The sequence below is a fragment of the Colias eurytheme genome, chromosome 18, assembly GCF_061535395.1.
Source record: "Colias eurytheme isolate Ceu_HAF_F1 chromosome 18, ilColEury1 Martin Lab GWU primary, whole genome shotgun sequence".
Lineage (NCBI taxonomy): Eukaryota > Metazoa > Arthropoda > Insecta > Lepidoptera > Pieridae > Colias > Colias eurytheme.
In genome coordinates this window covers 4,027,955-4,045,631 of record NC_142997.1, presented here as the reverse complement: position 1 = coordinate 4,045,631, position 17,677 = coordinate 4,027,955, and the positions used below count along the sequence as shown (strand labels likewise).

Sequence of the window (17,677 nt, the reverse complement as noted above, 5' to 3'; positions counted from 1 at the left end):
CAAAGCAAATCCAGTCATGGACAATTGTTGTACAATATTGGAACCCTTTGTTTGAAATGGTCGTGATAGGTATATTATTAATCAGAAAGAAAAGACAATACAGAAAAGCGCATGTCATTAATACCTTTAAAAAAAGTTTATTTTCGACATATGTCCATAAATGGATATATCCATAGAATTAAATCCAGTTATGGACACTGATGAATTTTATTTAAACAACATAACCTATCAAGATACTAAATCGTGTAATATTTCGTACACTTAACTACTATAAATAAAAGTAATATCAAATTTTGCTGACATTTATACAAAAATTCTTATAACCAAAATTGTGTCCTCACTTCCTTAAGGATTTTCTTAGTAAAAACGGATTTCTTCGAAACGAGTCGCAGCAACTAAACATAACGTTCTGCCATCTTCAAACATTTTGGCCGAATTAGATGAAATGTCGTATTTTGATAGCTTATGAACCAAACTTTTATTTTAAGTATTGCCAAATTATGTAACGTTAATTTTGGTCTTAATATTTAAATTTAATATTTATTTTGTCCATTACTGGATGCTTGTCCACGACTGGTGCCGTTACCTTAATTACACTCTGCAATTGACCATTAAAGCATTTCAAATTCATAACAAAGCATGTCAAATTGGAATGAAGCATAAATCCGCTTCTAACACACATAATACATTAAAATATCTACGAATTAGAGTAACATATATTTTGTAATATGTAGAGCATATAAAAATGTGTTTATTTTTTGGAATAAAGCGTAAACCTGTGTATAACCCACATTTCAATATCTACGAATTAAACTATGTATGTAATACTTTGCAGGTCCAGAAATAGCAGTAATCGGCATCACACAAGCCGACGAAAAAACAGACACGGATACATTTCTAAAACCGGAACCCAAGAACCAATATAACAGCAACATCCACAACTCAGAGGAGCTGGTGATGAGTGAGCGAGACGAAGAATATATTAGTTCATTGATAATGTCGCAAGAGGAAGCGAGACACAAGACAAGGATGTGGAATATGGTCAATGCGGGTTACTTGAAGGAGCAAAAGAGTGAGATATTACTGTTTTTTGTTAGCTTTTGATTTGTTTGCAGTTAGTTGTATACAATGGTACAGACAGCAAGATGATTTTGAAACTCTTTCAAAAATAGACATTCAATTAGTCTTTTGTATCCGGTTAGCAATTTTTACTATTAGACAGAATGTTGACTTGCTTATAATACATATATCATACTCCAGGATCCCAAGGAAAGCATTTGTTTTGCTTTTCTAAAGATATATTACGTACACGATAGAGCTTTCGTTCTATTTAATATTCCTAATTCTATAAATACACACCAATATTCACACAAAATAGAACAATGCTTATAAAACCTTTTAATAAAGTTTGTATAATTTAGTCAAAGAAGAAATGCGCGCCAGAGAGCGCGAAGAGGGCAAAGACAAAAAGAAAAAAGTTCGCGGTTCATATAAAAAGAAGGTCAATTGTAACGCTGCAACCGCGGGAGAAGCAATCGGCAAAATGTTGGCCGAAAAGAAAATGAGCTCGAAAATTAATTACGATATACTAAAGAGCTTGGACCAACCAGGAGTGTCAATACCGGTGACGTCATCGGCGGTTAGCAATGGCCTGAAGGAATTATGTACGAGTATTGTCACACCGGTGGTTATGGATTCGAATGATAAGTGAGTAGTTTTATAAGTTTTTAAAAATATACACATTTATTAATCAGAATTCACTATGGAACAAATAATGTATCAACAGACTATAGTATTGTGGTTGATGGTATTGTATATGTTTTGTAATACCTCATACCTTTTCATGCTAATTGGATACGTCATATCTAATTTGATTTGCTTCATCGAGAAAGGAATACATATGTATGTGTATTTAATGCAGTACTATATGCTCTAATTAATATACAGTATTGTATACACAAATTAACGTTATCAAAACTTTTCGAAATGATGTGATAGCAGGCGAAATAGATATATCCTTCCATCCCAAATATCAAACAATAAACTAATGGTAATGTGATAAATTTTTTATACAATTTTTAAAACAGGCCAACAAAAGAGCCACCCTTAGACAAAGCGCCCGGTCCCACACCAAAGAAGCGCAAGAAGAAAGCGGCTCCCACGTTACCCACGAACGCGGAAGCAAGCTCGGACTCCGCCCCCGCGACCCCCGCGCCCGCGACCCCCGCGCCCGCGACGCCCGCGCCCTCGACCCCCGCACCCTCGACCCCCGCGCCCGCGACCCCCGCGCCACACACGCCGGGACAGAAGGAAGCTGGTATGTTGAACATCCTTATGATTACTGTTACTAAATAACTACTTAACCTAAGCGCATTCGTACGAATCGTGCCTAGGGGCTCGGATGTTGTTTATACGACGTTTTGATCCAACTATCCTCACTTTGCTAATAGTTTTTGACTTGCTGTGATTTGTTATCAACTGTCTACATCAATTAGGCTAAGAATCGAAGTACATTCTTATTACATTCAAACTAATATTTAACCCGGCCTCCCGTGTAATTTCTTATAATATATGTATTATTATTACTAAATTACTATATTACTTAATAATACATATTATAATTAATGCGTGCGTGTGTTTGTATTTCTTTCACGTCGCATTAAAGACATTTTACAATATTATTTTTATGTCTAGATATAACTCCAGGCATAAAAATCAAATCATATCAACTTTACTTCGTGGATAGACTAACTATATCCACGAAGTGAAGTTCATATAGCGCTCTCTCTGTCACGTAATCCCATACTAATGACAAAGACCATACTAATACTAATGACATAGGCACTGGGCGTAATCCATTCCGAATAATCGTACACACTACGCTACTATTTATTAAACTATTATAGCTTTCTTTCAACAACTAAACTTGCATGTTTTATATAGACCGTAAAAATAAGACTAATAGAAGTTACTTAAAATAAAAAAAGCTTTTATCTGTGTTTAGTTCTATTTTTTTTTATTTCTAGAAGTGGAAGATTATGAAGATGAACTGGAAGCAGATGTGAATGAAGCAGACTCCGAATTGTCGCTGGCGGCCATGTTGCAAACGCAGCAAGAAGACGATTATTACGATTATGAAGAATATTAACATGAACTTCCAGATTTTAAACGTACCTTGTTAATAACGCTTTAGTTTTAGTAGAAATCTTAGAGAAAAAAAACGAATTATGCGTAATGTAGCTGAATTTGTGTTTTGTATTAAAGCCGTAGTTCAAATGTTTGCATGAGATATGTATATGACAATGAGGATTTGTATATATCTTATAGTTTTCGGAAACTTCTATTTTTTTATATACCAAGGCGATTATTAAAGTGAAACTTTTATTACATCGTCTCAAACTTTTTGGTCTGTGTAGCGCATGTCGCGTGTATCGCGGCTGCCGAGTAGGTATACCTACTCGGCAGCCGACCGACACGCGACATGCGCTACACAAAGCAGTGTTCGGAACCGTTCGAACAGTTTCACTTTTACCGTGGTTTCATAAAACCACACAACATTTTTTGTAATTATTGTTTCTTATGTAAATATTGCACTGTTTTCACTTCATTATTTTAAGATTTATTTAAGTACTATGTTTTAGTTAGTCGAGGCACTATTTACTTGTATATACAGATTTTCAGTTTAAAAATAATTCAAGAGCGTGTTATCGTTATTTGTAACATACAAATCAACGTGAAGAAATTAATTGATGGAACAGAAAAATTATAAACCTATAATAAATATGTATAGTAATTTATTTTGTATTTCAATATGCTTTGTTCAGTTAGGAGTAAAACTGAATTTTAGATGAAGTGTGAAAGCCCAGTATTAGCTCTTAAGTAACGCAAACTTTTTCTTAAGAGAAGTGTAAAGTTAAACATACTGTTGAATGTAGTACATTAGTTAGAAGTGGAAAATGTAATATAGTTATTTAGATCCATGTTTATCTAGGTATGTTTAATTTATTACTGGTGGCGGATATTACAAAAAATGAGAAATAGCTGCTCGAATGAAACTGTGGTTGCACTATGCCTTATTATTATGTTGAACCAAGACTTAAGTAAACAATAATGCAGTTTAAAATAATAAGAATTAAGAAAAATCTAGTTCCTCGTGAATGAAGCCATAGTAACGGAATTTTACTACAACTTATCAATTTTTTTCACTGTAAACTTTAAGTGATAGTGCCGTGAACTAAGTTCGACTGATACGTATTTTTAATGAAATTATTTGTAAGAGTAATATTTTATTGTTACATTTTGTACTATAAAGGTAATATTTTCAAAGTGAAAAGAATAAAACACATTGTAATGACTGAAAGCTTTCCGGGTTGTATTGCTTTAAAATTTTATGTTTAACATTGAAAAGATTACTGCTCAAAGGTAAATTAAACCTTTTAATCTCGCCATCAATTTTACAAGGCAAACGGATTTTAGTTAATTTTATAGCTTATTTATAGGTATTGATATTGAATAATTGTACCTAATTAGCATAATTTTACTAAGTTTTATTTTGTCTTATAATACAGGGTTGTATAATGCACACTACGCACGATAAAAAGATTCCGTATTTTTTTGTATTTTTTACGTAATCAGCGTATGAAAATCGTAAACCTGCAAGGTCTATTTAGCATGGTAAGCACATGCGAGACACCCTGTATATATAAGAATGGTAGATCTCGAGCTAGAAGTTATATTAGAATCATAATTTTGAACAACTTTTCAACCGGCATTACATATTGTAAGGTATTGATTTTATCGTTGTTTACTTTTTTATTTTTTCGCATCGTAAAATTATAAAATCTGTTGTTTTAATTTGTACCAATAGTACTAAATACATATTTTGTTTAGAAAAGCTTGTAAAGACTAATATAAAAGGTCTTATATTTTTGGATTTTTATTTATTTTAAGTACTTACCTACATAACTATAATTTTTTTTATTGTTTAGAAGACTATTTTCCTAAGAGCTTCTTAGGAAAATAGTCTTCTAAACAATATTTTATTCAAACGCAAATTGATTTTCTATTTATCTGCACATTATTCTTTACACCACTGTTGCAATATATGATTGGGAAAACATCATCACAAATATCCAAAATAAGATTTGTGATAAGAATGATATAATATACCTAGGTATGTGAATTGTGAAATTATTGTGAATGATCATGCCATTTATTAATTTGTATGACAGTCTACATACTAAAATTAAATAGGTACTTACTTAAATAGGTACGTACACATATATCTCGATGGTACGTACCGATGATTAAACTTTGACTAATATGAAAGAGTACGTAGGTATAAAGTTTACTTTTTAAGGTCAAGTTGAAATTAAAAAAAAAGTATATTATAGAGATAAATAATTATAAAAATGTTACGAAATAATATTCATTTTACTCATATACCTATGAGTAAAATGAATATTATTTCGTATATTTAGTTGATATCAAATTGACTAAGCACAATATTACGTAGCTGCACCAAACGTGTCGCGACATGAATGCTGCGCTAAAAGTCGACAACCTACGTTCGAGTCATGACTTTCAATATAAACTTAGCATCGTCCCAATTCAGACCCCATTTAATCTGCAAGTGAACATTTTAATAGTTTTATAAAAATAAAATTTGACTACGTTAACATCATAAATATTATGGGCTTTATGTGTAAAAAGGATGATAGAAGAAGAAAAAAATTAGTGAGAAATACAATTCTAAAACTCTTAAAAACTGAATTGGTTGTTCGATTTAAATGTGGTCATATTCCCTTTCAAATGATTTATTGCCCTAGTGAAACAATAATTGGAAGTCTAATACATGGGTAAGTTTCAGAAAACATATTAAGTATATTTTGCATGCTTACTAATAAATACACAGTTATTTAAAAAATGAATACTTAAATTAAATTCACGTTTATTTATATACTAGATTTCCGCCAGCGGCTTCGCCCGCGTTTGCAAAGGAAAACCCGCATAGTTCCCGTTCCCGTGGGATTTCCGGGATAAAAACTATCCTATGTGTTAATCCAAGTTACCTTCTATATGTGTGCTAAATTTCATTGTAATCGGTTCAGTAGTTTTTACGTGAAAGAGTAACAAACATCCATACATCCATACATCCATACATCCATACATCCTTACAAACTTTCGCCTTTATAATATATATTAGATCATACATAATATATGTATATGTATATTAATTAAATAACTTAATTTTACCATAACTTTACTCACAGAAAATGGAAGTTAAAAATTTAATTAAATAAACAAATTGAATTTCCCGCCGAGCAGTAAAGAAATATATCCCGCCTTTTTTAAAATGAGTACCCACTTGTAAAGGCGTATCTTCACATTGGTTTCTCTGTCTACGTTCACAATATAATATTAATAAATAGCATCAAATTGGTTCGCCATACCTTTGATAATATAATATGATAGTACTATGTATTAATACTCATATTAATACTACGTATTAATACTAATACAGCTTAATAATAAATTATTAATTTAATTAATGCCTATTCCGTGAAAATTTACATCGAGCCATAGATTATATATGATAAAGTTATATCTCTATGGTATATGTATAGTCTATGGGGATAATGCAGAACCAACTTCATGTCGCTGTTTATGGTCGACGAAAACGATAGACAATACAACTCGACGTCCGACGATCGTTCATTCTACCAGTAAATAGTGAAGTTGTCTGTATCTAAACTCACTCAAACAAAATTTTAATTTCGTTTGTGTTTATGAGTTCGTGATTTGAACAGTTCAATCGGTTTACCAGGCTTAAAGGTGTTTGTGATTTAATTAATGTTGATTGATGAAAATTATAACGAGAACAAAGGATTTTTCTCTCTAAAATACATGTTTTCTGAGGTGAAGTGCGCGTTGTTCAGCCACAGTGGTATTATGAAGAGATGTGTATTTATCGCTTTGTAGCGATGTGTGAATTAAATAAATTGATTTGATGGTGGTTTAATAAAATTCATGGTGTTTCCTAAATTGTTGGTGTTGTTATCAAAGTATAATTCGAAACATAGGGTCCACAAACGAGCAGACGGATTCTATCATGGTCGTAAAACGGTAAGTGTATAAATACAACGTGGTTTATCATGTAAATGTAACTTTTTTGTGTTTGTAGCATGTAGTCTTTGTCGAGGAATAATTTAAAGCATAGATATCGAACTTCTGATAATATTTATTCGAAAAAATGTGTTAATATTGTGTTTACATCGCGTCGTCATAATCTATACGCAGCTCTATGTGTAGGGATGCACTACGTATAAACCTGTTTGTTTACGTTTTTGTATTAAAAAATAAGGTTTCTTAATTAAACTGTTTCTTTAATTATTTTCTAATTACATCTATTGATATGTTTTTCAAGTAATAAGTTTCATTTGCGAACAAAATCTTTTGTTATTTTTTTTCAAAAATAATGTTATTCATTGTGTATTGGATTGGAACTAAACGAGGTTATAAATTATAATATTTAATTGTTTTTAAGTTTAACATTACACTAATAGCCTGCTCTAAATACAAAATAAATGTTTATTCTAGCCTGTAGTAGATTTGATATCACTAAAATCCTTGACATTTGAATCCACTTGTAGAAACAGAAAATATATCAAACTAGCGGTCCGCCCCGGCTTCGCCCGTGGTACATACCTATTTACGTTTTCTCTACATAAAAACCATCCTCGTACTTCAAGGAATATAATAAAAAAAGAATTATCGAAATCGGTTCAGCCGTTCTCGAGTTATGCGCTTACCAACACATTTTGCGATTCATTTTTATATATAAGAAGATAACATATTTTAATGGTCTACTTAGTATACTATCTGTAATAAGTACTATTTTTTTTAATACATTCCATAGTTTTGTTATTGTGTATTATGAATAATGTATGTTTTGTTTAGTTCTACTTTTCATTAAACCTGTGATAGTAGTGAAATCATTAGAGGACAAAAATTATCAAAAACATAATACATATTGTCAATTATTTGAAGCCTCAACTTGAATATATATTTGTGTATCATAACATTTAAACACATTACCAAAGAGAATTCAATTAAATTCAATAAATATCATGCCTTGCTCTGAATGGATCAACCAATATTACAAGCCAATTTTTAATGTTAATATATTAATTCAGTAGAAATAACTTCATACATTTTCAATAGTCTTTGATATAGCAATTCGGTAAGTAATCAAAACTTGCAGAGCCATATAAAATACGACCAACAAATTGTTTGTACACAGTTATTAAAAAAAATTAAATTCTTTTATACATAATATCACATAGTTACTAAAGAAAACAAAAATTATTCTATTGATTTTGAAGTGAATTAACTCTGAATTAACATTATGCTTATTTTATTTTCGTCTTTCTATCCACTTCCAAGTCTTATATACAAAGGCGCTACATGTATGGCAGTAGGAAAGTTTTGCGTAAGGTAAAAATGTATTTTGGTTCAATGCTTATAAAAATTATTGACATTCTTTATTGATCTTTTAGTTAAAGATATGACCCAAGATCTAAATAATATACCTACATATGCCTATGTATGACATTCAGTACAGTTAAAACGTTTTTTAAAGGTCATTTAGTGAGTTAAATCATGACTAAAAAACTGGCCAAGTGCGAGTCGGACTCGCGCACCGAGGGTTCCGTACAAACCTGCAAGGTTTACAATGTTCGTTCATTACGACAATCTAGTCACGCGTTCACGAGGAAAAAAGTAATAAGTTTATATTTATTAAAAAATAAATATATATTTTGTAATGTAACTAAAAATTTAAGGTTTTCGGAATTTTTCCTTTATGTGTGCTATAAAACGTTGCTTCATGCCAAATTTCAAGATTCTAGGTCGACTGGAAGTACCCTTTAGGTTTTGATTCTCTTGCGAGTACTTGCGAGTTTCAAAATATGCAGCTTATAGTAGAGCCATTTTAATAGGCAACATTTGACAGTTCAACATAATTCTACAACGTAACCTAGTAACGACAACATAGAATAACATGATATTTCTTTCTGTTAGATCTGCACATTTGCTTAACTTTTTTCAATAACGATTACATATTTATAATAATAATGACCGATACAAGTAATTTTAAGATTTCATTTTACTGATGAACCATTCTAAACATAATAAACAATTTCTGAATTGAAGAACTGACGTCGCTACAATTTTGTATCAATAAACCTTTTTTCTTTTTAAATACCAGAGATGTTACTCTAAAAATCGAGATCTGACATCTAGAATCGAATGCATTGATTACTTGTGAACAAAAATCATCATAAATTAATAAATTCGATTTACAAATGTTTCAAATCCGTATCGATTAATTCACTTTAATCGATGTTTTTAAGCAGGTTACCTCTCTTCGAAGATAAAATTGATAGACGTCAAATGTTGCCTATTAAATTGGCTCGACAATAAATTGCTGTTTCTTTTGATTGCGTTGACATAGAAGTTTGATTTTGTTACAGCTTAAAGGTATTATAGACCTGAGTATTTGGTATGAATTTCAATTTAATACCTCTACGTGTTTATGAGGAAATGGGTAGTAAGTTTAAAATTATTAAAAAAAAATATATTATGTGATGTAACTAAAAATTTATGGTTTTCGTAATTTTTCCTTTATCTATGCTATAAGACGTTGCTTCGTACCAAATTTCAAGATTCTGAGTTCACGGGAAGCACCCTGTAGGTTTTGATTCCCTTGCAAGTGTCGAAAATTTGCGGCATAAACGGCTGTATCTTTTGATTGCGTTGGCTTAGAAGTTTGATTTTTTCACAGCTTCAAGGAACAGTAGACCTGAGTAATTGATATAAATTTCAGCTTCATACCTCCACGCGTTCCTGAGAAAAAGGGTCTTGACAGACGGACGGACGGACAACAAAGTGATCCTATAAGGGTTCCGTTTTTTCCTTTTGAGGTACGGAACCCTAAAAAATATCTTTCCTCTTATAAGTTTAGATCAAAAGTGAAAATACAAATCCCTTTAATTTTTTTTGTATAATGGCCTTATTTTTTTAGAAATGAGTCGTAGGTTAATTTTTATATATTTCATTCAATTATTTTTTGTAAAATACCAGATTACAATAGATTGTTTTCTTGCAGGAAAGAATTCCTGGGAAGTCTCTATGAGATGTTTTGTTTTACATACATCTTAAACTAACGTAACACTGAGTAATTGTAAAATCCAACTCAATATGGAGTTTGACACGGTGCGGCATGATAAGAAGTGGTTCAACAACCATGTGAAAACCACAATACTTGTATGAAAGAGTAATCTAATAATTAGGGATGTAACGATACATGATTTTGCCGATACGATACCGATACCGATATTTGTAGTAATGTATCGGCGATACCGATACCGATACCGATATCGATGGCTTGGTAGAAAAATAAATAGTGAATTATGCATAAAAAGTTACCAACATTTAACAGAGACAACTGTTAATCGTATTCTTTTAAGGGCCGATTTTTTAATGCTTGGATAAAACTTATTCGTCGAATAATATATAAAACTACCATTTTAAAAACGTATTCTAATTGCCCGTATTTGACAGTTTACGTGACATTTTAATATTATCGTGTAATACTTTATTGGACGGATAACTTTTATCCAAGCATTGAAAAATCGGCCCTAAATAAAAATGCCAAATCAAAAAACAACAAAACCATTTATTTTAGTATTATTATTTTACGAAGTCAGTTAAACTTTAAGTAATACACATACAATCAGTACCTAATAAAAGTTTACTATATTGGTAGAGTTTTTTCAGAAAACAAAGTGCGCACGCGCGGGCGGCCTCCCGCATCGTTCATTGGGCGCGGATTTTTGAATTATTTGATATCAAAAAAATTGGTTGTTTGTAAAGTAGGTTTACGATCGAGATGTTTACGTGATAACATAATGCAGTGGCAGCGCTCGAGATGAAACGGGAGATCGGTCCGTCTCTCTCTCGTTATACCTGCGATCGCGCTCGTGAGGTTTTGGTGTGACACAAGTTTATGAACATGTCACCCGACTAAAACGATTTTAAAAACGTTATCACGTTAAAAATTAAAAAAATTCAAAATTATTTATTTCTTTCCTTTACATACCTAAACAAATTTGTGATTGGAACACTCCTAGTCTATACTATATACTATAATATTATAAAGAGGAAAAGTTTGTAAGTATGTATGTATGTATGTATGTATGGTTTTCACGCATAAACTACTGGACCGATTTCAAAAATTCTTTCACCATTAGAAAGCTGCATCTTTACTGAGCAACATAGGCTATATTGCATTTTCAAAAAAATTTGAGATCCTTACCAAAAATGCAATAATGTAACCCAAGGTGTAAAAAAATCCTCAATAAAACTTCTGTCATCGCGTGCGCTGCGGAATCTATTGAAGATAGAACAAAAAAATGTTCTACGGTATTATAGAATGGATCAATATCTACAAGAAAGTCCGCGATACCATATGTCCATCTTCAGTAGTTATGTTACTACAACAACTTTTTTACGTTTTCAAAGTAAATAGAAGTGCCGACAGTAATCAAACCATGTTATCCATACACATATATTAATCCTTATCCCATTAAATGATGTATTATTATAGACTGTTTTAATACCAGCAAAACACTTTTTAAATTAAAAGAATTGGATATTCCATTCAAAAGATATAACGAATTTTTAAAAGTGTCAATCTACAGAAAATAGTAGGTATACTGTTCGAGCAGGCCGTAGTGCGGGGGTCACGGAGGAATTCTACCAACATGCGTCTTGACGGAACACAGTGGGGTTTTGGTCGGTAGGAATCCGACATAACCCACGGCCCCTCCCCCGGAGACCGTGGGTATCTATGAAAGATTTCCCCACTAAAACAAAAAAAAGTAGGGCCGGAGTGCGGGACGGGGTAAAGGTGATTTTCATGTGATTAAAAATTAAACCTATAGTCCGACCTATAGTAGACTTTTCACTGTAACGATATCGCTATCTATGCGGGTGAAACCGCAGGGCATTGCTAGTAAGGAAATAAAATGCTTGTGTCAGGAGGTTCCGCTCTTCCTTAACACTATTACAGAAACAGAAATAAAACAATATGAATGAATACAATGCAAAAACATAAAAGAAAAGAAAGAATTTAATAAAAAATTATCGGTATCGGTTGATTTATTATCGGCGATACCGATATATCGGCTTGCCGATATATCGGCCGATATATCGGTATCGGTATCGGTATCGTTACATCCCTACTAATAATATAAAGTAATACTAATAACTGAATATTTTTGTCTTGTAGGGGAATTATGTTTTCAGTACTAACTACTGCTTTTAAATTAAATATAATAAAAGTCATTTGACAAAAAACAATACTAAAAATCCTGTTTGTTTTGTGATGAGTCCATAAAGACCCGATAATAATTATAATATGAAGCAGATTTCAAAAATTTCAATTGCCTTGATGTTTTTTTTTTGTTTTAGGTATGCTAGACCCTAGAGTAACATTCCATTCAAGTCTTTTCTTCCAAATGATTATGATTCATTTTTTAAATTCATACCGGCGCAGGCTTCATTCCTCGTAAAAAACGTACATAAACTGAGAAACTTAGCCAGGAAGAGGCAAGTCTACGATCATTATTTTAGCGCGGCGTGTCCCGTAACGATATCCGTTCGCGTGGGCCCCCACACCTGCCTTTCCTTTACGGGACACCTGCTCGGCAGATGTGGCGGCGGCGTTAGCCCCTAATACGATTATGAACAGCCGATCACGTTAGATGTAATAGATTTAAAGGTCTTCTTGGGAATAACGCTCTATCGATTTCTTGTACAAAAATAAACACACCTAAAGTTCAAATGTTGAATTTTGCGTACGAACACAACTCAAATGCTGCATTTTTGCTAACTGCTGTTATAGGGAATTCTTACAATTCAATTTTGTACTATCAGCGAATTTGAGTCATGGTAAAAACCGCCGCAACTTCCCTGCAGCTGCAGTATTATTACTCGAACAAACATGATAATTATTTTTTGCAATCAATATACTTGAATATAAAAGTGTTATTTCGAGACACTATTAAACAAACAAATAAAACTCCCTACATCTCATAAATGTTACAATATGCAATCAAATTCCCCTTCATGGCGCCGACGAACTCAAATTTGACCGCGGGGTTAAGACAGTTCCTTGATTCATATTAAACGGGATCGATTCAGATACATCGAAGGAATTAACCCCCATATGCAGTGCACACGAAAACTTGTGTTCGCGTGCTCAAGTTCACTGACCTCTCCACTGGCCCCGATACCAGCGCGGACTTCCAAATTTTGATACCTACAGACGTATTTTCAGATGTGTCGCCTACATGTTTCCCAGTTTTGTCAGCGGTGGCTGTTTTTCTATTATCTTTTATTTTTATCTCGATTCGATGTTTTATTAGACGAAATAGGTCAACCCATACATGATAAATGAAGGAAAAAGAATATATAATATTATTGCATAAGTATGTTTTTATTAAATCGAATGTTGGATGTCGTCATTATTTCAGTGCTTTTGTTATAAGGGCAAGGTTTGTTAATTGTTATAGTCGCGTGCAAAGGACGCGTCTATTGCAGTAACTAACGCTCGCTTGTTGCGCAGTAGCTATTTTTTATTGCAAAAAATGCTTTAAATACCAGCCCTATATACACATTAGAAAAAATTAAAAAACGTTTCCGCAAAAAATTACCATGGAGTAGAACAAAGGAATATAAAATGTTATACTTTACGTGCGTTAGAAGATTTTTGTATTAATTGTATTCTAATACCTACTCTTTTATTCAGTGCTTATTTCCGCTTGCAAAAAATTGACCGTTGGGCTGCCGAGCGTTGCCATCTACGGAATAACGTTCGTCATAGCATAGCAGGTAGCACGCTATTGGGTATTTTATATTCTTTAAAACACAAGTAGTTAGGTACCCTAGGCATTGTAAAGTCATTGAACCCTGTATGAAACGAAACATGTATAGAAACATTAAATAAATTCAAATTAATGTTTCTATCTTTAACTATAATATTTCTTTACCTACTATGCCAATGTCACACCCCGGACACTCCATACAAAATGATCGTTTTGACAGTCACACTGTAGAGACTGCAAATGTGTGTGTTAACGCTTTATGGTTGGCACATTTGTGACTAGCGTAAAAAAAAAATCGCGTTTTTCTGATGAAATACATCCGTAAACAGTACAATATCTAAACATTTTCTACGAAAAACGATAATCACAAATCCAAAATAATAAAATTACTTTAAGGTGATGAATTAATTTTTCTAACATTTACGGCCCTTTTCAAACCTTCGTAATTTTTATATTATTAAAGTTGTCGTGATGAAAATTCTTGACAAGAAAGTTCAATAGTAACACAATACGTCTACCGTTTTAGAAACATGATTCCATGATATTTTCTCGATAGAAAAAAAATACAAAGTTATCATTGTTATTTTTTTTAAATCTCTGGCATCTTCAAAATAACAAACGTAAAGTTACGACTTTTTGGATATTAACTATAAAATATACAACCTATACGTCTACCGTGTTAGAATTTTGAAATATGCGATGGTTTTGAAATAAACAAGAAATACTTGAAATTAGCGCGCGACCAGCCAATATAGCGAGAGCCGCCCTGTACCTTCCTACCCCGATCGCTGCACGAGTCATTCCCGCTACGGCCGTCACACGGGGAACTTGTGTCGCTCGCACAATCGTAAAAAAGGGTGACAACACGATAAGACAAAATGAGACAAATGGGGACAATAAAGAAAATAAGAAGAAGAAACATAAAGGTTGGAGGAAAAAGAATGCTTACAATTGGAACAAATTAATGAAGTAAGTTGGTTTTATTTTAAATTTGATGATAATTGTATTATAGACGATGTTTGATATGTACCCCTGTTTTAAGTACATAACGAATGTGTAAGATTTTTTCATTTATAGCATAAATAATCTGTTCAGAAATCCGGAATCCAGAAGGAAAATAAACCCACTGATTGTTCACAATGTGAATCCACTCCTTCGTAAGTACCTTTATTCAGTCAAAAATGTATGTTATCAAAGCTCTACTGGTTTTATCGCATGATTCCATTTTTAGCAAAAAGCAACAAAGTGCAAAGAAATAAAAAATCATGGTGAACTTAGTGGAAGTATGGCGGACATAATATGGAACAGGAGCTCATTGGAGTAGTATTATATTTAAAAAAAATACGAAATAATTTCAAGAATTACATTTCTTAGAAGGTGGTAGATAAGTATGTTGTACATATAAAGAATTTGATGTTGATATTTATTTCATTTATACTTACTACACCTGTGCGGGAAATTGCTTAGTAATAAAACAGGTTTATATTCATATTTACATAGTAATGTGAGTTTTCATTTCGAAAAATTTTGTGTAAGTATATTAAATTGAGTTCCTGGGTGATCTGGAAACACAATTGGGCCCGGAAGATGGCGCTGCAGTCACTCCTCCTAATGACATGAACCGATTTGGATGAATATTTGTGTGCACATTTCATTTTTGTGGGATGATTGGTTGATTCGCTTTCACATTAGCTAATATTATGTATTTTTGTTGTTAGAAAGTAAACTTAATTTAATGTTTATAATACATTATTATAGGTATAAATAAGCCAGTGTTCGTCTCACATTGCTGTACCTGCCTACCTACCCTACCAGGGCCTAACGTTGTTCTGGCTATTTTATTTTGATTATTTGTAATGAATAATTACAATTATAATAGAGTGCAAAAAATAAATACATGCGTCAATATATTTTGTGTTTTTTTAAACAATTTTTTTATTTAAAAAAATATCATTCCGACCGCGGCTTTGCCCGCGTGGAATTAGATTATATCGTGAATCCTGTCTTATCCCACAGAAGTGTTCAGTTCGGATAAAAAGTATCCTATGTGTAAATCCAGGCAATTAGCTATATTTTATCAAAATTGGTAATGTAGTCTTGACGTGATTAAGTAACAACTAACAAAAAAAATATACAAATTAACATCCAAAGTTTCGCATCAGTTTTACTGTATTAGTGATATCTTCCACTCTTGACTTTGACTGAGAAGAATTAGGGTTTATAACTTCTTTCAGAAATATTACCTTTCATTTCTGGGCATGACGTAATATCTACGTCAGCATCATATTCTATCTAAATCCATTCAGTAGTCCGCGTTATTGAGTACCATTTCATTTTTTCAGAGTAACAATATTTTTTGTTATTTTAAAGATTATTTATAACCTGTATTATTTTGTAATAAAGTAAACCTTACGAAATAATAATAATTATTAATAATGTCTAAGTAGTTGTTAAAAAGAAGATTATTTGTTTATAAGCAAGAAAATAAAACCAATAAATCAACAATTAAATATATGTATAAGAATATTATACCTAACTAATTAGAATATTATATAACTGTATGACGACTCCATACATGTTTGTCCCGAGTCGGCCAGCGGCAGCGCGGCGAGTATGCAAGAATGACTTCGCGCACACCCGCGTTCGCGATAGCGAGCTATTAGACTCCGCCCGCCAAGCAGTAGATTTTTTTTTGTGTATCGTCTTAAGTCAATTTGATTAATGTTGTCAATCTTCGTTGCGTATCGTCCTTGCAGAAAAATATGGCCCATTTTATGTCTGATCGCGCGGGGGTGAGGTAAGTTTAATTTTGGCGGGAGGCGGAGAGTGTCCGTTCTGTAGCGTTTGGCTACTATTATGTATTCTGTGCCAATGTTTCATGAATGTGAGCACTCCTTTAGTCTTGATATTGTAAAAATTAAATACAAAGTACAAACATAGGCACGTGCAAAATAACTGTTGACAAAAATACGGAGAAATCCCTAAAGATGAACATATTACCTACGATACTCATATACTTGTCTCAGTAGGGAACGACAGGAATATAATATGGCCAACGTAAATATTTAAAAGTCTGCTTAAATCTTGCCTTCATACAACCCCTATGGAAAGTGTCTTGTAAACAATATTGTTTGTTTAAATTATCGTCATTCTATTCGGTCATAGAAATAATAAACAGTAAACACACTTCAAGGCTATTGAATATTTACCTACATCGACTTGCAAATCGTGTAAACAAATTACGATCTAATTAACTCATACGATTTGATGATAAGCCAGTAAATTATAGGTATAAATATTAACAAATCGTTCATTGAAAATTTGTTGTTCTCATAATTATTTGTAAATATCGATATTTCGCCGTAAATGAGTTTGTTCAGCAACCGTAAAATCAATTGACACTGTTTAATCCATCAGTCCTCGGAATCACAGACACAATAGAAAATCTATTGTGTCGCGCCCCGATCGGGCCTTACGGTGGTCAATGGGTTAAGGTCATTTGCGGTGAACTAATCTCAAAGTGAGGCCTTCGTGTGCCAATTGAAGTAGAAAGTACAGCCAGAATGAGCTACCTTATGATCGTGATCGTGGGACCGGGGAAAGTAGTCGAACAATCCCTGTTTACGCACTGTATTGTTTTGGTAAATACGATTTGGTTGATTATTTCGCCCTTGACCTATGTTTTTGGTTATGATACATAAATGTATCGATACCACAATCGATACAAT

At 32.6% G+C, this 17,677-nt stretch overlaps 2 protein-coding genes across 3 annotated transcripts in view; both read left to right on the top strand.

Moving 5' to 3' along the window:
• Positions 1 to 3,363, top strand: part of Brf (Brf RNA polymerase III subunit) — a 34,842-nt gene extending 31,479 nt beyond the window's left edge. Inside the window, exons 8-11 of the mRNA XM_090112263.1 lie at positions 836 to 1,072; positions 1,422 to 1,707; positions 2,088 to 2,317; positions 3,027 to 3,363. Coding sequence (XP_089968389.1) covers positions 836 to 1,072; positions 1,422 to 1,707; positions 2,088 to 2,317; positions 3,027 to 3,148 — 875 coding nt within the window. The 3' untranslated portion in view covers positions 3,149 to 3,363. The remainder of the gene's footprint in view (positions 1 to 835; positions 1,073 to 1,421; positions 1,708 to 2,087; positions 2,318 to 3,026) is intronic.
• A 2,216-nt stretch (positions 3,364 to 5,579) lies between these two features.
• The window catches only part of Pli (E3 ubiquitin-protein ligase pellino), a 48,178-nt gene continuing 36,080 nt past the window's right edge, over positions 5,580 to 17,677 (top strand). The window contains exon 1 of one of the 2 annotated variants that reach the window (XM_090112261.1): positions 5,580 to 5,858. In XM_090112261.1, coding sequence (XP_089968387.1) covers positions 5,692 to 5,858 — 167 coding nt within the window. In that variant the 5' untranslated portion in view covers positions 5,580 to 5,691. Of the gene's footprint in view, positions 5,859 to 6,691; positions 7,126 to 17,677 lie in introns of those variants that run through there. The other variant, XM_090112260.1, reaches the window with a different exon arrangement.